Consider the following 20444-nt stretch of genomic DNA (forward strand, 5'->3'; position numbering starts at 1 on the left):
TTCCCCGGCTTACCTACTTCTGAAAAATATTTCTGCCCTGAAAAAAAAAATTTTTGTTGCGCTTTATCTCTCAGATAGTCTGAGTAGGCTTTTTGTGCCCCTTTTAGACCTTCCACATTGACCTCACTGTTATCTTGTGCGAATGCTGCCCCTGCCACCTCAACTGCCTCCTGCAAGTTCCTCTCCTGTTCCTTAAACTGCTTTTTCTTACGAAATATCTCTCGGCTAAGGAGACCCCTAAGAAACGCCTTAGAAGCATCCCACACATAATGAAGACTTGCTGAACCTATATTAATATCCCAGAATTCATTCAATTCCTTACCAATTTTGCTTTTATCATCAAACAGTGTTAACCAATGAGTGTTGAATTTAAAGGATTTGGTGTGGTGTGGTGTTTGATCCGCCACATCTATTTTCACTGTCATGGGAGAGTGGTCTGATAGTGAACGCGTCTCATACCTCATCTTTTTTACCCAGCGAAGGGCCCCCTCATTAACAATAACTACATCAATCCTTGAAGCAGAACCCTTAGCTGGGCAAAAGCACGAATATTCACATTTATTACCATACAGGAAGCGCCAGACATCATACCACCCTACCTCCCCAGCTATTTTAGCAATGGGGGATATACCTCTAGTAGTTTTAAGCTTAGGGCCCTTCCTGTCTAAGCCTATGTCAAAGACACAGTTTATATCACCACAAATAATCAGAGGCAGCTCTTCTTTACCATGCAACCAGGACAATAAATCAAAAAAAAACTGAGGGGAGAAAGGTGGAGGAACATAAAGAAAGGCAAGCACCATTACTTTCCCATAAATTTTACATTGCACAAACACGTATCTGCCTCGCCCGTCTATCTTTTTAGACATTGTCTCAAACGGGATTTTATGATGAACGTATACCGATACCCCAGATGAATATGAATTGAAAACCGAATGCAGTTCTACACCTGCCCATTTTCGCCTCAACCTACCAATTGTTTCCTCTGTCCCATGGGTTTCCAAAAGGCATACTACCGCAGGCAGATGCCTATTCACTACGTCAAATGCCGCCACTCTCTTGGTCCTCTCCCCCAATCCCCTCAGGTTCCAACAAAAAATGTCAAAACTCATTATAACTCAGAAAGAAGAAGAAAAAAAAAAAAAAAAAAAAGAGGGACCCTTCCGTGCTTTGCCCCCCCCCCTACCCCAACTGACCCCCCTAGGACATTATACACATCCCAAGAACGGCCTCTATCCATAGCCAGTCAACAGCCCTCTCCCCAACCCTCCCCTCCTCCGACTTCTCCCCCCAATGACACATTTCATATCCTTAAAGGCCTTCTTTGTCCATCCATTCTGTTGCCTCTTTAGGAGACAGAAAAAACCGCACCATGTCCTTGTAAACAATTCGCAATTTGGCCGGGAATATTAATGAAAAAGAGATGTCAGCCTTATGCAGTCTTTTTTTTATTTCTCTGAACTGCAGCCTTTTGGCCTGCGTGGCTCTCGAAAAATCCGGAAAGAGGGCAACACGCACCCCATTATATGTGATATCTTCTCTATTTCTTGGTAATTTTAGCGCTTTATCTCGATCCCCTGAGCAAACAAACTTTACAATCATTGTTCTAGGAGCACTACCCGGGGGGAGGGGTTTCAACGGCACTCTATGTGCTCTCTCCAGGCCATATAGAGTGGAAAAAGAGTCTCTGCCAAATACTTCCACCAGCCACTTCTGACAAAAATCCACTGCCTCATTGAACTCCGCCCCCTCTGGCAGCCCCAGGATCCTGACGTTAGCCCGCCTAGACCGGTCTTCAAGATCAGTAACTTTCTCCATATTAACTTTAAGCTGCTTCTCAAAGTCCTTCATTTTCACTTTCATCTCGGATAATTCAGATTCTAATGTGGGCACTGATTTTTCCAGTATGTCTACTTTCCCACGGATCTTATTCAAATCATCTTTGATTAGTGAGACATCCACCGCCAACGTATTTACATTTAGAGTGAGCTCTGCCAAAGATCTACTACAGCTGCACACCTCAGCCAAAATAGCATCTAATTTACTGGCTGTCACCGCAGGTTCTCCCACCTCTACTTCCTCTCCCCTTTCTTCATGCAGGACAGTAAATCTGGAGCCAGGTATCTTTCTCTCGGCTCCAGCTGGAGACGGAGAACGCGATGAGGCAGGGGTTATTGTGCAATTAGGGGACTTTAGATATTTATCAATTTTGTCTGTTTTAGCAGGCTTATCTCTAGGTGAACCAGTATGTCCGCCCCTCTTCTGCGATGGCTTAGGCGGCATTGCTGACAGTCAATACACTTTACGGAAATTCTGGCACCCCTTTCACAATCAAATAAAGCTCCTCAGCGTGATGGCCCAGGGTAAAAGTCACTGTGAAAGACATAGAGGGTGGATGATTGCAGCCATACAAACACTTAACACATGGCTCTCACCACACATTGACCCCTTGCCAAGAGCTCCAGGGGCAGGGAGCCTTCCATCATCTCTCACCAATCAGGCGGGGACCGTCCAAGCCACGGTAGACACCATTCCTTAAGCGTGCTGCCAGGACCTCATCAAACAGGCCCCCCTGCGGCGTTTCCTTATAAGGCGGCTACGTCACCTGATCAGGCAGGGGTGTCCTGCCCCTGCCAGCTGCGTCCGTCTCCGCTCACAATCCCGCCGCACGCTTTCATTAGCGGCACAGACAGAAATAGCTCCGGTCACCTTCTCCATTCCCCCGCCATCCACCGCTCATGACTTGCTCCTCCAGAGGGGCCGAGGACGTGGAGCTTACAGGCGTATCACGGGCATATCTTGGGCGGCTCAGCCGGGCCTTCGGCGTTGCCTTGGCTACAGCCGCAGCCGGCCTCAGAGCGACTCCAGGGGAGAGGGAGGAGGGAGGGCGGAGATCCGGACCGCACGTCCTACGTCATGACGTACTGGCGTCCCACACCCCTGGAATACCCACTTTGGTCGTTTTTTGGTTAAGTTTTAATAAAATAGTTTTCTTATCAATACAACTTATCTGATGCAGACATTGCCTATCCCATTATTAGGTGAGAATATTTGTTAATTTGAAAAAAAATCCTTTAACACGAACGTACCATCAGGCCCAGCCTGAAGCACTAGAGGTGGGCCCACCCCTATTGTGACGTTCTGCCCTCCCCTCTGTGACGGGGCTCTATTAGAATCAATGGAGCTGAGTCACAGAGGGGAGGGGGTTACGTCAAACTGGGGGATGGTGGGCCCGCGTCCAGTGCGCCAGCCAGGCATAGACTATCACCGTGCTCAGGAAAACTAAAACCCTTTCCTAATTCTAGACCCCACATACATAGCGCCAGCTCTTTACCCTTTCCTACTGATGCTTACATCAGAGACCAGTCAGAGAGAAGCACTGCATGATGGAAAATGTAGTTTCCTGGCCGGTGCCATATTGAATATAGACTAGCTTTCAGAAAAAATTGTAACTCAAGAACAGGGGCAGCTAAATAGAGAGGAGATGGCTCAAAATACTCAGCGAAACTTGGTAAGTAGGAACAGCTAGGTTTAGAAGCATTTCCTTTTTTTTAACCTCTTGGGTGGAATAACCCTTTAAATATTGCCCCACAAATTTAAGATGAAGGGATAAAAGTGTCCAATGGATTAAAGCAATTTTTTTCCTATTTAAAATTTTCAAGTTCATATTGTGTTTCCTCAGCTGTTAATTTTTTTCCATTCAATTGTTTTTGTAGGAATCCTAAGATATATACTGTCACAGTGCTAGGATTAAAAAAAGCACCTATAACATGTAAGGCTCAGTAGCTGTGACTTGCAGTGCGTTTATGCTTTCCAAACACATACACAGTTTAGTAGATATGCTCACCTTTACATAACAATAATAGTGTCCGGCATGGCAACTGTATCCGGAATGTACAAGAACGGCATAGAGTGCATATATAACAGGGTCTCCATTATTATGCGACATGTATGGACGGATATTTAAAAATTCAGGGTATCCAACATCCTATAAAATGGAAATGATTGTAAAGTCAGAAGATCCCCATTATGACATCAACCCATTTTTTTTTTTTAATTGAAAGTACAATACATTTCAGCTTCTTACCTTGGTTATTTTGCCACCACTAAAGTTGGCAAATCTTTTGAGTGACAAAGTGAGGACATTTGAAGCTCTGTGAACACTGAATCTCTTGGTAGCAGGAACTTTCTTCTTACATCTTACAAAAGATTAAGAGAAAAATAGATTAAAAAAAAAAAGAAAACTAACAATAGCCGATTCTAAGCTTTCAATTACAGTCCCTTTTCAGAAGATACCTGATAGACTCAAGTCTCTAATACTAACCTCGCCTCTCTTGAAGAAACTTTAATAGCTGCTACCACACACAGCCAGAAGTAGATCAAGCAAAAAGGAAAAGTATACATCCCTCCTTTATATTTCCCATTTTTTAATCCAGTTAGTTGTGGATGAAAAACTGCAGCACCCACTTGACCTTTGATCTGGTCATAAATCAGCTAAGAAGTTTGTTTAGGAGAGGACAGATTTCACTACACAAAAGTTAGAGTAACTAAAAGAGAAGTTCACAGCACGCTTGAAGACATGCTGTTACCTTCGGGTAGGGCTAGGGACAATGAGAATGTAGGTCATTTTCATACATTTATCCCCAGTGGAGTTTTCACAAAATCTTTTAGGCCTCATGAACATCGTTAAGGCCTCATGAACATAACCATAAGGCGCTCTGCAGTGATGTGCTGGAGTGACATCACGGCAGAGCACCTCCCCAATATTGATGACGAGGGGCGGATGGCTGTATCACCTCATTTACATATTAATTAAACTGAAGTGAAAAGGTGCTGACGATGAAGGTTAGAAAATGACCTTTATTTTCAGCTTCCAGTGTGCTACGGAAACATAAATGTAGGTTTAATAGTGTGTAGAGTCTTCTAACCATCTATAAGCACCTTAGGCCTAATTCACACGTTCCGTAAATTTATCTGTAATTAAGCATTTTGAAATTAAGGACAAATTTAGGGCACATTGATTTCTACTGGGCTATCTGTAGTTTTATGGATCCGCAATACATACGCCACAGATTCACTTCATGGGGTGGTATTAAATGTATATAAAATAATTGCTAAAATCTCTTATATGAAGGTTTGAAAAGTGTAAGCTCACTTTTATAAGTAAACACAGATTTTCAGTGATTAGGCGCTATTCACAATAGCACCATGGCTTGTATTTATGGATAGCGTATATTTATTTTTATATTTATTTGTATTTATAACAGAGCCATCACAGCTAAGCTAGATATGTTCATAAATAGATACTGAAGAATCCTTAGAAACCCACTGAATTATTATGGGGAATGCCAGTGATTATTGCATCATTAAAGCGGCAAAAAAAAAAAAAAAAGGTCCTATACCACCCTCAATCCAATGTGTAAGGGTACTATTACACGGAACGATAATCGGACGAATTGGCCCGATTCGGCCGATTATCGCTTCGTGTAATAAATGCAACGATCAGCCGATGACAACGATTATCGGCTGATCGTTGATATAGGTTAGAACCTATTTTTGTCGGGCGCCGACTGTGCACCGCTGCGTGTAATAGCGGTGCACGGGCAGCGATTAACCATATACATTACCCATCCACGTTCCAGGGCTGTTCCTGCCGTCCGCTTCTCCCGGGGTCCTGCGCGCGCTCTAGCTTCACAGCGGCCTGTCAGCTGATAGGCCGCAGCGTGATCAGCTGACAGGCCGATGTGAAGCTAAAGCGCGCGCGGGACCACGGGAGAAGCGGACGGCAGGAGCAGCCCTGGAACGTGGATGGGTAATGTATGCCAGTTTAGCAAGGGCTGCAAGGACATCGGTAATGATGTCCTTGCAGCTCTTGTTAAACGATTATCGAGCTTTGCAATAGGCCCAGTAAACGGTGATGATCTAGCAGATCAGCGCTTGTTTATAGGTATTATCGGGCCCTGCTCGGCCCGTGTAGTACCACCCTAACCTTTATTTGGGTGTCCTCCCTGACAATGCGCTGCTCCATGTCCCCCCTTACCTTTGTAGACACAGCTAATCTGGCCCTCAGAGAGAAAATCATGTGTCCTGTCTATTCACTCTACTAATGACAGTGCCTGCCCTGTCTCCCTCTAAAGGCCCTATTCCACGGAACGATTATTGTCCGTATTCGGACGATTTCGGCCGCTACGGACGATAATCGTCCCGTGGAATAGAGTGCAACGATCAGCCGGCATCGTTCATGTCGGCTGATCGTTGCAGTCGCTTGTTTTTCAACATGTTGAAAAACAAGCGACTGATACAGCAACGATCTGCTGCCGTTGCTCCGTTGAATAGGAGCGTCGGCAGCAGACGCTGCTATATCCTATGGGCTGCCCGGACGATCTAGCGATCACCCGGGCAGCCCCCCCGCACTCACCCACTCGCTGCAGCCGCGTTTAATAGCGGCAGCTTCGAGCGGGGAACGAGGAGCAAACGAGCGCTGAGAGCGCTCGTTTGCTCCTTTGACGACCCGTGTAATAGGCCCTTAACTCACCAGACACAACCTCACCCTGGCGCCTGTCAGCTCTGCACCAACAATGTCCCCTCCAGCTCAGCCTCCAAGTTCCCTCCCCCCAATACAAAAGATACAAAGAGATGACCACTCCAGGGACCTGTCATCTCCCTGCTGCACCACTTCGCATCTTCCTCAGGTTCCACTTAGCATATGATCATTCCCTCCCGCTCACCAGAAATCTCCACCCCACACCCCTTGGGACACAGCACCTGTGTTTACTGAGCACTAGAAATGACAGCAGTGGGCTGAAACACAAACGGTGTCTGTTCCGAATTGTATAATAAAGACAACTTTTTATTCCCCATCAGTGCTAGATATATGCTTTCTGGATGTCGGACACTTTGCTTCAAGTAATCTGTGCACATGGCTAATTGCATGTTTAGAAGTAAGTAGGGATGCAGCTCTGAGCATAAAACCTTTATCCAAGGCAGAAAAAGACAAAGCTCACCACTGTTTAATGCCACTTTAGGCGCATGTTGCACCTAAAATCTACTTGTGAGGGATTGGAGGACATACATAGAAAATGTTGCACATCTGTTTAAAAATTTACGTTGTGTGTAACATTTCATTTAGGATTCTATGATTACAGATAAGGCTATGTTCACACACAGTGAAAAATAATTGTCGTTATTTGCCGTTAAATGACGGCCATCCACTAAATTTCAACAATGTGTGAACATAGCCTTTTGGTGTTTTCAATCCACTCCTGGTTTCGGGTACAAAAATACTGACCAAAAAAACTGAGCAAAAATACTGAGTGTGAACATAGCCTAAGGCAGACATGAGTTTACAGAGATATCAATACAAAATGGACATGAGGCAGGAGAAACTTATTTTTGGTCATTTAAATTTAAATTTTTAATATATTCCCCCACTGTTTTTGTAAAGCTTATTTAGTGCTGAAGAAAATATTCAGTTATAATGATATGGTTATACTGATATGGTTATTGGAAAATAACATTAAAGCTACTGCTTATAGGAGTAGTCTTACTTTGCACACATGTAGGCATTTTCTCCACTCAAAACATCCGATCTTACAAACAGCTCCAGAGCACGAATTATATTTGCAGAGTGCTGTCAAGAAAGGAAGGGAAAAGAACATTGCAACATTAAAGGGTTTTTTCAAGCCTTTGAAAAGAACAATCACGCTTTGATGGTATGGTCATATGTTTAGTTTTTTTTACAGAAATTACTGAATACAAAGCCTAAATCTCAGTCTTTCCTTTATGTGTCCTCAATATAAAACGACAAATATGGGCAAGTTTTACCATTTCCAAGATGGCGCAGCCTTACATCATGATGCGCATGTGCCAAGATCTCAGATCTCACCCAGCTGGAATAGTGACTTCTGTGATGTCCGCGCAGTTTGCCATCAGCCAAGACGGCGACGATTGATACCCTTATGCTAGACCACATGCGCCACTCTCTTCTAATCGGAAGCTATGACACTCAGACTCCTCCTATTGGTGAACTCCTCGCGCATGCGCAGGACAACTGTGTACAAACAGTCAACGATTCCGGTATACAGCATGGTGGAGCAGCTGCTTGATATGAATATTGGCGATACCCGGACCTCTCCATTAACTATGAAGTTGCTGGATTAGAGTTAATCATAGCCATAGAACTATATTAGTGGGCCCCCACCCATTCCCTTTGTGGACTCTGTCCACATCAGCTCCTCTCTCCTTCTGTCACCCACGTACTGTTCATACTTTTTACTTATTTGAACCCCCATCACCTTAGTTTCTCCAAGGTGCAGCACAGAAACCGTCCTCATAAGTCACTAAATCATCTACTATCTCCTACTATTCTCCTCCTTCTTGCAGAGGGAGACATTTCTTCTAACCCTGGTCCTCCCTCTTTCACTAACAGCTTCTCTTCACCTACCACCTACAGAAACCCTCATAACCTGGTCAGCATTCGCTGCTTGCCGGATCCTATCCGCATTAATTGTGCTCTGTGAAATGCCCGGTCTGTCTGTAACAAACTTACAGAAGTTCATGATCTGTTCATCACTAAATCGCTCGACCTGCTGGCTCTCACGGAAACATGGCTACAAGAGTCAGACACAGTCTCACCCGCCGCTCTGACCCATGGTGGCTTACACCTTTCCCATGCCCCTAGACCTGATAACAGGCATGGTGGAGGAGTGGGATGCCTTTCTCTTCAGACTGCACTTACCAGGTTATTCCCCCTGTGCCCTCCCTCTCATTCTCCTCTTTTGAAGTTCATGCCGTATGACTTTTCTGTCCATTTTCCCTAAGAGTCGCAGTCATCTACCGCCCTCTTGGTTCACCAAGTTTCTTGACCACTTCTCTACCTGGCTTACTTACTTTCTATCTTCTGATATTCCTGCTCTAATCATGGGTGATTTTAACACCCTAATTAAGAACCCAATCTCCCTATCAGCCGCTCAGTTTCTTTCTCTAACCTCCTCTCTTGGCCTCTCCCAGCATTCTGATTCTCCAACCCACAAGGGTGGGAATACCTTGGACCAGGTCTTCTCTAGACTTTGTCCATTTTCCAACTTTACTAACTTTACCACTGACCTCTCAGACCACAACTTCCTCTCCTTTATGATAACAAATTCTCATCCTCCTCTTGACACCCCGACCTCAATCACATGCAGGAACTTAAGTGCTATATACACCCAACAATTCCTAGTCACGCTACAGTCATCATTACCCCCCATCTCTTCCCTCTCCTGTCCTAATCTGGCTGCCAAACAATACCATGACACCCTCAAAACCACCCTGGACAAACTTGCACCTCCTATACCCCAAACAGCCCGACACAGACAGCCATAACCCTGGCACACATCCAGAACTCGTTTTCTTAGACAGTGTTCTAGGTGTGCTGAACGTCCATGGAGGAAATCCAAGACAACAGCCAACCTTCTACATTTTAAGTTTGTGCTTAGAAGCTACTACTCTGCTCTTCACTCTGCTATGCAATCCTACTTCACCACTCTGATCTCTTCTGTATCCCATAACCCAAAACGCCTCTTTGATACCCTCAACTCTCTCCTTAAACCCAAACTTCAGACACCCATAACTAACCTCTGCGCTGAAAACCTAGCCTACTACTTCAAGGACAAAATAGACACAATCCGTCAGGAGATCATCTCCCAGTCCCCATGTAATAGTAATCCTATTCCCTCTTACTGTTCCTCCTCATGCCTCTCATCCTTTGAGCCAGTGACAAAGGAGGAAGTCTCCAGATTCCTCTCGCCCCACCACCTGCCCTAGTGACCCTATTCTCTTACACCTTGTCCAGTCTCTCTCTCCTGTTTTCACTACTTAGCTTACTAAAATCTTCAACTTCTCCCTCTCCTCTGGCATCTTCCCCTCGACTTTCAAACACTCCATCATCACTCCACTGAAAAAAACCCTCTCTAGACCCATTCTGTGCTGCCAACTATCGACCTGTCTCTAATCTCCCTTTTATCTCTAAACTCTTGGAACGTCTGGTCTTTTCCTGCCTAACCTGCTACCTCTCTGAAAACTCTCTTCTTGACCCCCTTCAGTCTGGTTTTCATCCTCACCACCAAAAACTACCCTTACTAAAGTCTCTAATGATTTCCTCACCGCCAAATCTAAAGGTGGCCACTCTCTTCTCATTCTCCTAGATCAATCTGACACTGTAGACCACCAGCTCCTCCTCTCCATGCTCCTCTCTATCGGCTTCAAGGACTCTGCTCTTTCCTGGTTTTCCTCCTATCTCTCTGACCGCTCCTTTAGTGTATCACTTTCTGGTTCCACCTAATCTTCTCTTCCCCTTACAGTTAGGGTTCCTCATGGATCCAGGATCATGGGTCCTCTCCTTTTCTGACTTTACACTTATATACCAATTGGACAAATCATTAGCAAGTTTGGTTTTCAGTACCATCTCCATGCTGATGATACCCAGCTATATACCTCCTCCCGTGATATCACTGGTGTTCTGTAGAAGAGCGGGGGTAACTGTCTGTCTGCCATCTCTTACGTTGTATTCCCTCCCTCTGCTAACCACCCTCCACCTGACATCTCCATCTCTGTCTGTGGTGCAACCATAACCCCTGGACAACAAGCCCGCTGCCTTGGGGTTATGTTTGACTCAGATCTGTCCTTCACTCCTCATATTGAATCTCTTTGACGCTCCTGTAATCTGCATCTAAAAAACCTCTCTAAAATTCGTCCCTCCCTTACTGTCGATTTAGCTAAAACTCGCTCTGATTTATTCCAGTCTAGACTACTACAATTCCCTACTAATCTGCCTTCTTTCCTCTAAACACTCCTCTCTCCAGTCCATTCTCAATGCAGCGGCCAGGCTCATCTCCTTGTCCAGCCGCTATACAGATGCCTCCCCCCTGTGCCAGTCACTACACTGGCTCATTATTAAGCACAGAATACAATATAAACCTTCTGCTCACCCACAAAGCGCTCCACAGTGCTGCACCTTTCTATATCTCGTCCCTCATCTCTGTCTACCACCCAAGCCGTGCCTTACGCTCCTCTAACGACTTACGACTAACATCCACCTTGATCCGCACCTCTCATTCCAGTCTCCAGGACTTTATCCGAGCTGCACCAGTTCTATGGAATGCATTACCCAAGACTGTTAGACTCACCTCAAATACCCAAAACTTCAAATGTGCTATCAAAACTCATCTGTTCAAGCAGGATTATCAGGTTCCCTAATTTGACTGTTACCCTCACCCCCCCCCCCACTACCACCACCACACACACACACACACACACAGACACATACATGCATGCACACACGCCAAGCATTTAAGCACTTAGACCTATAGCAGGCAGGCATTGGTTGGCGACAGGTTCGCCCACCCTTACCTGCACTGCCTTATTTATAAAGATGGCCGGACCATAAGAACAATGAAGCACTTTGCCTCTCTGCCATTTTGTCTCAAATCCCCTCCTAATAGTCTGTAAGCTCATGCAGGCGAGCAGGGACCTCACTCCTCATGTATGGATAATTGTATATCACTGTAACGTCTATTTTTGTCTATGTATGTAACTCCAGAATTGTAAAGTGCAGCGAAATAAAATAAAAATTATTATTATTTTGAAACAGATTAGGACTTCAATACAGTAATCGGCCTCATCCCTTACATTATTTGCACTATACACAGTTATGTTGTGTTCACTTTAATATTACACTGTAATAAATATATTATGTATGTTACATTGACAGGCTAAGTTCACACTGTGTATGATTCCGGACGCATTTCGTACACCGCCGTACATGTGCGGCTGAAACTACGGGCGTGGAAAAAATAGACATGCGGCCGGATGCGTACGAACCGCGAACATACGCCCGTAGTACAGTTATGCTTCCCTAGCTTATTTTGAAGCGATCTGAAGCAGGTCATTTACTTGGAAATCTTTGCCCAGCCCAGTAAACCACACAGAACCTTTTGGATCGAAAAATCAAGTTCAATTTGGCTGAAATAAGTACTTCGTACGGGACCGCATGGAAATCCACGGCCACGAGTTTCAACATTTCCGTCCTCAAACAATGGTCTTGTTCATTTTTCATGGCGCCGTATACGATCCGGCCGTAAGCTCATACGTAGTGTGCATTGTGCGGGCGTATATCGTATACTTTCAAGCGAACGCATCAACCTCAAAACTACGTGCGTATATATGCGGTTCGCACTACGGCCGGAATCATACGCAGTGTGAACATAGCCTTAATTGATAACAGCCCCTTATGGTTTACTTTATTGCTTGACAAAGATCTCGTTGAGAAGATTGAAACGTTGCATGTTGGGTGAATAAACGAAATCACTTTAATTTACTTATTTCTGGAGTGCCGTCTTTTTCCTTTATTCTGCAATACTGCCGGGATCTGGGTCTGGGACCGTGAGGCAGAGCACCCTACCTGAGCCATTGAGCCACACAGTGCCGTTCAGCAACTTTGTATACTATCCTACTTTATAGATTTTCACCTTTCCTCTCAACAACAATTAAAAACCCGAACATTTGAAAATAGCCTTATGGAAGTTTATTACCAATCTAAAACTCTAACACTTAATATTAAAGTGCAAGTCTTTCGACGTAGTTTCACTGTACACTTCTATCTCCCATGACAGGGGTCTTGATGCGGTCAAGAGAAAACTAGCCAGCTCAGACGTGTCCCGGAACGAGCCGACCTCCTCCTGACGCTGCTGGAGTTCATCTTGCGTAAGAATTATTTTGCGTTCGGTGACGAATTATTCTTGCAGCAACAGGGGGCCGCCATGGGGTCCAATGTGGTCCCCACTTATGCCAAGGAGGAGAAGGTCGTGTTAACATCTGCGCACTGGAGACACGTCTTGAGCTGGCTCAGGTATATAGACGATATTTTTCTGGTGTGGGACGGGACCGTCCCTGAATTGGAGTCATTTTTGGGTGTATTGAATGAGGCACAAGAAGATTTGAAATTTACTTTGGTCTGGTTCAGTGAGCAGTTTTTAGACACGACTATTAGTATCAAAAATGGTGGTTTTGAGTCTGACATGTAAAGCCGACGGATCAGAATAATATTTTGCATTATCAGAGTAATCATCCCAGGAAAATGGTTGACTCGTTGCCTTGGAGTCAGTTGTTAAGGGTACGGCGTGTAGTAGCCGATGAGTCTGTGGTTGATCATAGATAAGATGAAATGGGTGATAAATTTGTTGCACGTGGTTATCCAACAGAACTAGTTGAGAGACATCATGAAAAAGTGAAAAATGTGAACAGAGCTACTCTTTTTAAGAGAGACACACACTCATGCACACAGCCTATACCCTTCGTTTCCACATATGGGCCCTTGAGTGGACGTATTGGTAATATACTGAGGAGGAATTGGGGTATCTTAAGTAAGGGGTGCCCCAAGGTGTTAGAGTTCATTAATCCACCTGTAATGTCATATAAACGGACAAAGAATATAAAGGATCTGATTGTGAAATCAGACATTGGGGTGTCCAAGGGTCCCAGACAGACTACACTTAGGGCCCTGTTCCACAGTAACGATAATCGGCCGGATCGGCCCCATTTGGCACAATTCGTCCGATTATCGTTCGGTGAAATAGAGAGAACGATCAGCCGATGATCGTGTCATCGGCTGATCGTTCATTTAGGGTCAGGCCTAAAATCATCGTTCCCCCACCGCGCATCGCTACGGTTGAATAGCGGTGCGTGGCGGGCAACCGACGATTTGACAAACAGCAGCAGCAGTAATAAATTACCTGTCCAGGCTTCTTCTCCACGCTTCTCCTCCCGGGGTCCCGTGCGCTTCATCTTCAGAATGGCTGGTCAGCTGACGAAGCGCTCAGCCAATCATAGGCCGGGACCGCCGCGGCCTGTGATTGGCCGAGCGCTCCATCAGCTGACCGACCATTCTGAAGATAGAGCGAGCGGGACCCAGGGATGAAGACAGCGCGGAGAAGAAGCCTGGACAGGTAATGTATGATGCTGCAAGGACTGCAAGGACATCGGTAACGATGTCCTTGCAGCCCTCGCTCAACGATCGGGCCGTGGAATAGGCCCAGTAAACGAGTTGCGATCTAGCGGATCCCCGCTCGTTTACAACGTTGATCGGGCCCTCCTCAGCCCGTGGAATAGGACCCTTAGTGTAGCCAAGACGGGTTGTTTTCCCTGCCTTGGCTGCTCATGTTGTAGCAATCTACTAAAAGGTGAAACATTTGTTCATCCACACACCACAGAACAGTGTGTTAAAAAAAGAGATTTACTTGCAGATCGAATTTTGTTGTGTATATGATTGTATGCCCATGTGGTCTATGTTATATCGGGGAGACCACGCAGGAAGTCAGATACAGAATAAAACAACATAAGAGCACAATTAGGACACAAAAAACAGAGTTGCCTATTCCTAAACATTTTAATGAAGCAGGACATACAGTAAATCAGCTGAGATTCAGGGTGATAGACCATGTACCACCACTGGTTAGGGGTGGAAACAGAAGACTTAAAGTGTCACTGTCGTTAAAATTTTTATTGCAGAAATCAATAGTCCAGGCGATTTTAAGAAACTTTGTAATTGGGTTTATTAGCCGAAAAATGAATTTTTATCATGAAAAAGCAGTTTGAAGCTCTCCCCCCTGTCTTCATGGTTTTCCTATGGCGAGAGAAAGTACAAGCAGCAAAACAGAACAACAGAGTTAATTTACACTCACATCCAGGGCTCTCTCCTCTGACATCACCACTGAACTATCTGACCTCTAATTAGGGCTCTGAATAGCTCCCCCACTGAACAATCCTTTTGCCCCTATTCCACAGGTCGTTTAGAGGAGCAAACGAGCGCTCTCAGCGCTCGTTTGCTCCTCGTTCCCCGCTCGCTGCCGCCGCTATTCAACGCGGCTGCAGCGAGCGGGTGAGTGCGGGAGGGGGCGGCGGGGAGCTGCGGGGGGGCTGCCCGGGGGATCGCTGATCGTCCGGGCAGCCCATAGGATATAGCAGCGTCTGCTGCCGATGCTCCTATTCAACGGAGCGACGGCAGCAGATCGCTGCTATATCAGTCGCTTGTTTTTCAACATGTTGAAAAACAAGCGACTGCAACGATCAGCCGACATGAACGATGTCGGCTGATCGTTGCACTCTATTCCACCGGACGATTATCGTCCGTAGCGGCCGATATCGGCCGAATACGAACGATAATCGTTCCGTGGAATAGGGCCTTTTGTTCTTGGCTCTCAGCTGCTGGCTAATCTTCCCCCTCCCCTCTTCATAGACCAGACAGGATCCGACTGATGAAAGATGAAAAAACAGTCGATATTTCCTGATTCTGAGGAGTGGACAGCAGAAAGGAGAGGAGGGGGGGACCTTGGAAAAGGCTTTTTACATGCAGATAATGGCATATTTGGCTAATAAACCCAATTACAAAGTTTCTCAAAATAGCGTGGACTATTGATTTCAGCAAAAAAATTTTAACGACAGTGACACTTTAAGAAACTTGAGCTAAGGTGGATCTTTGTACTCGATACTTTGAGCCCCAAGGGACTCAATCTCGAGTACAAGGTACTTCCAGGTATGTGACAGCCCGTGTCTGTATTTTTATGATATACATATGTTATATTGTTTTTAATTGATTGCATGTTTTTAGAATGTATAATGAATTGGTTTTTATATGTTTGTTTTTTTGCAGTTACCTGAGAAACTTGCACCCGACTCTCCAGTGGTTGGATTTAGTTTTTGTTGGGGTCTTCTTTTTCTTTTTGCTGTATGGGAGTCGGCATGATGAGTATAAATATACTTTTTTGCATTTATTTATTTATTTTTTTTTTTGCAATATTTGGTACTTTTCTGCATTTATTTTTCAGCTTTTTTTTCATTGGGACAACCGCAAGTTACTGTGAACACACATATTGTTATGATAAGGGATCGTACTCTACTTGCACTATGGTGCACTATCACGTCCTAAGGTTGGATACTTATGTTGTTATCCGTAGGAGAAATAAGGCTCAATTAAGAAGACATCTACATGGTGTGTATTGCCAGTGTCCTTTTTGTGAACTTGAGAGGATACATGAAATCGCTACTGAATTCGGAGGCTGTATCGGGGTTTATACAATGGACACTTGTTCACATTGGAATAAAACAGATGAGGCTTACCACGAGATCCGGAATTACAACGCCTGGATGCTGTTACCTTTTGCACTTTTCTATGGACTTTGTCCTGCAGGACTGGTAACTTTGTTTCATCCTTTTTCATATAGAGACTTTTTCAACAATGTTTTGAGTCTGTTAAGAGACCTATTAGGTGTGCTATGGTATTTGTATTTTTGACTGTTAATGCATTTTAGACTAATCATGTTTTAATATTTTCTGCAAAGTTTATGGTGTAAAAATATATAAAAAATAAAAAGACTAACTCAATATTGTATGCAAGAGCATCGGATTCCAAAAATTTGGGCTTGAATTGAGAAGCACTGCTCTAAAAGATAATGAAAGAAGCTGCAGCACTAGAAAAGATAAAAAGAAACCAAAATCCCTATGGATCCTACAGATTATATGAACCAGAGAACTTAATTCACTGCATCTTACGATGTTGTGTAACAGACAATGTGGAGAAGTTGTGGATGGAGTCTATATTTCCCCAAGTTTTATCAGAATTAGGGATGGTCAGAACAGAGTTCAGTTCGGGTTCGTACGAACCCAAACTCTTGGTAATGATTCCTGCTGTCTGCCCTCTCCGTGGAGAGGGTGGATACAGCGGGAGGACCGCCTGGAAAACTGGGATACAGCCATAGCCATAGGCTGTATCCCAGTTTTCCAGGCGGTCCTCCCGCTGTATCCACCCGCTCCACGGAGTGGGCAGACAGCGAGAATCTGATGCCAAGCGTTCGAGTTCATACGAACCCGAACCTCGGCAGTTTCGGACCATCCCTAATCAGAATGTATGCAATAGGTCTGATGTAAAGCCTAGTAATGGGTGCTGATGTCCAGGCCACAGCTAGACAGTCTGGGTTTTAGAGTTCTGAGGCAGAGTAATCAGGACTCATGGTGTGATGGCCGTATAACAGTCTGCTAGGAGCTCAGATGTCTCTCTCTCTTCCTGGGGAAAAGAGCTAAGGCGAAGTGTCTGAGAGAGCCCTGCTCTAAAACTGCATCAGGTTGTATGGACTGTGCTATTTTGTGTTTTGTTGGTGCCAGGTACTAGGCCTGCACGGAGTTAGCCAGGAGCATTTATGTTTTGTTAGAGCCAGACTGTTTTATTTTGTTTTGCTACAACCTGAGAAATAAAACTGGCTGCGGTCAGTTAAACCAAACCTTGGGGTTGACTGACTCCTGCATGTGGGCCTGCCAGAGTGCCTTTCTACCCCAGGAGACCCTTTCCTGCTACCTAATCCCTTACAGTTGTAATCCTCCACGCTTCTGGGTTGTGGTGCAGGTCCCCAAGTCCAGTATACAGAATTCTATAGGGATAAAGCCTTAAAGTGTGTTCAATCCTAAACCTTTTCAACTTTTTCAAGTACCCCATTGTGATGAGATGCTTCAGCCGAGTAACCCAATTAGAAGTGTTACCTTAAAGGGGTATTCCCCCCAAGAGCTAAAAAAAATGAAATGCTCCAAAACCTTACTCACCAAGTCCCCCTGAGTATTTTGAGACGTCTTCCATCTTTCTAGCTGCTGCCGTTCCTGAGTTACAAGTTTTTCTAAAGGCCGATCTATATCCAAGATAGGAAACTACATTTCCCATCATGCAATGCTTGTGCCTGATGATGGCGATGTAGCAGAGCTGAGACAATGAAGGAGATGATGACAGTGTAGCAGAGCTGAGATGGCGGTGTCTGTGTAGCAGAGCTGCGGTGACGGCGTAGCAAAGCTGAGTTGGAGCTTGCCACGGGGGATTGCGGGGGCGGAGCTTGCCACGGGCGATTGCGGGGGCGGAGCTTGCCGCGGGGGGGGGGGGTGCCGCAGGTGAGTGAGGGATGCCACAGGTGATGAGGGGGCGGTTGGTTGTGGGGCGGGGAGGCTCTGGCCACAGGGGGTGAGCTCTGGGCTGGGGGTGACCGGGTGGCTGCTGTTAGTTAGCTGCGATGATCACCGTCTCCCTCTGTAACAGCAGCCATCCCATCAGTATTCTCAGTCACTTCACTGTGCTGGGACTGAGGACACGTGATGCCGTCTCGGAGGGTCGGGGCCAGGAGCAGGGAGCATGTCGGGTTGGACTGAGGTCTGATGATTCTATGCAATCCGTGGGGGTGAATGCAGCTGGATAACAGCAAAACTGTGCAGAATCCATAATAACTTTATATTGGAAAGATGGAAAACTACGGGTGGGCAGCGTATTAATGCAAAAATAATTTTGGGGGGAAAACCCCTTTAATTAGGCGAGATCACACTGCCACCATAGACTCTGTATAAAGTCTTTGTCGGCAGTTGATTCCCAGACCAGATCCCCCTCCCCATAACAATGTGACTGATCTGTAGGACCCAGTAATAATACTTTAGTATAAAATGTTAATGCCTCCTCCTATAATAAATCTCCCTTCCCTACTAGTAATGACCCCTGTAGCAATTTTTAATGCCCTCTTCCCAATAACAACAGCCCCTGTGGCCTGCAATAATGTCCACCCTGTAGCTAAATATGCCCCCTTTAGACAGAAAAGCCCCATGTAGCCAGGAATGCCCCCAGTAGCTAGGTATGGCTCCTGAACCCAGGTATGCCTCTTGCAGCCAGGATATGCACCTTTCCGCTAAGTATCACACATACAACCAAGTATGCCCACTGCAGCCAGCTATGCCCCTTGTTGCCAGGTATGCCCACTGCAGCCAGATATGCTGCCTGTAACTAGATATGTGCCTTTTAGCTAGGTATGCCCCTGCAGTCACATATGCTCCTTGCAGTGAAATGTGTCCAATTGAGCAGATATGTCCCTATCAAAGTATGTCCCCTGCAGCCAGATATGTCCCATGGAGACAGATATGGCTTTGCAGCAGGATATGTCCCCTGCACCTGCATATGCCTCTAGCAAGGTATGCTTCCTGCAGCCAAATGTGCACGTAGCCAGGTATACCCCCCTGCAGCTGAATATGCCTCTTGCAGACAGGTATGCACCATGGAGCTGGATATGCCCCCTTGCAGACAGATATGTATCCATGCAGCCTCATATTTCCTCATGTAGCCAGGTACCTCCCACTTGCAGATAGATACATGTTTCCTTGCAGCTAGATACGTTCCCCCATAGTCAGATATTTCCTCTCTTGTAGCCATATAGCTCCCACCTTGTTGCCAGATATATATGTTCACTTGCTGCTATATACCCCCCTCTTGCAGCGATATACATGTCCTTTTGCTGCTATATACCTCCCCCCTTGCAGCCAGATACCTCCCCCTCTGTAGCCACATACATGTCCTCTTGCAGCCAGAAAATCCCCTGTATATCCCCCCAGCCAGATACATGTCTTTCTACAGCCAATTACCTCTCTCTTGCTGCCAGATACAAATCCTCTTTGAGTCATATACCTCGCCCTGTAGCCACATACATATAAATCTATATACATGCAGCCAGACACATCTCCTTGCAGCCATGTCCCCTTGAAGCTAGATATCTCTATAGTCCGATACATGTCCCTCTGCAGCCAGCCAGATACATAAGATAAATGGGAACTTCCTTACGCCGTTTACCGTACGAGATTAGGAATGTGTTAAATATTTTGGGGGATTATGCACGCAGCGATACTAAACATGTTTGTTTATTTTTATTTACAACATGGGAAAAGGGGGTGATTCAAACTTTTGTTAGGGGAGGGGTTTATTTATTTATTATACATCTTTTTTTTTTTTTTTTACACTTTACTAGGGGACCAGGGGGACTTCTAGTATATAAACACGGATCTCTCATTGAGATCCATGCTGTATAGTTATACAGCATAGATCGATGGGATCAGTGTTCTATTGCTTTTGGCTGCTGCAGCCAAAAGCAATAGAATGCCGAGCCGGGATTAGCGCCATTACGGCACAGACCCCGGCCGGCAACTTTGACAGCTGCATCTGAAGACTTAATTAGCAGGTACAGCGATCGGACCGTGCCCGCTTATAGCAGCGGTCCCGGGCTACATGTCGCACCCGGGACCACGGCAGTTCAGAGCAGGGTCGCCGCGTGGCCCCGCTCTGAACTTCCCCACCCGATGAAGTACAGTTACACCCTTGTGCGGGAAGGGGTTAAACATTATGAGGTCAAAAAAACCTGTAAAAATGCAATAAAAGCTGAAAAAATTCAAAACTAAAAGCAGGTAGCCAAAGATAGCAAATGAAACTTGAAGAAAAAAGAAAAAATTTATTCAATAATATTAATAAAAAAAACAAAAACAACAAGGTCAGAGCATGTAGGTCCTCTAAATAATGGTGATGGGGAGTTATTTACTGAGAAAGCTGAGTTACTGAATGGGTTCTTCAG

The 20444-nt window shown here is 45.3% G+C and overlaps 1 protein-coding gene across 4 annotated transcripts in view; it reads right to left on the reverse strand.

Moving 5' to 3' along the window:
• Window positions 1–20444, reverse strand: part of USP36 (ubiquitin specific peptidase 36) — a 224882-nt gene that overhangs the window by 83825 nt on the left and 120613 nt on the right. For all 4 annotated transcript variants that reach the window (XM_069951540.1, XM_069951541.1, XM_069951538.1 and 1 more), the window contains 3 exons: window positions 7548–7630; window positions 4088–4199; window positions 3848–3988 (listed from right to left, as the gene is read on the reverse strand). In XM_069951540.1, the coding sequence (XP_069807641.1) occupies window positions 3848–3988; window positions 4088–4199; window positions 7548–7630 (336 nt within the window). The remainder of the gene's footprint in view (window positions 1–3847; window positions 3989–4087; window positions 4200–7547; window positions 7631–20444) is intronic.

Source organism: Dendropsophus ebraccatus, chromosome 14 (genome assembly GCF_027789765.1).
Source record: "Dendropsophus ebraccatus isolate aDenEbr1 chromosome 14, aDenEbr1.pat, whole genome shotgun sequence".
Lineage (NCBI taxonomy): Eukaryota > Metazoa > Chordata > Amphibia > Anura > Hylidae > Dendropsophus > Dendropsophus ebraccatus.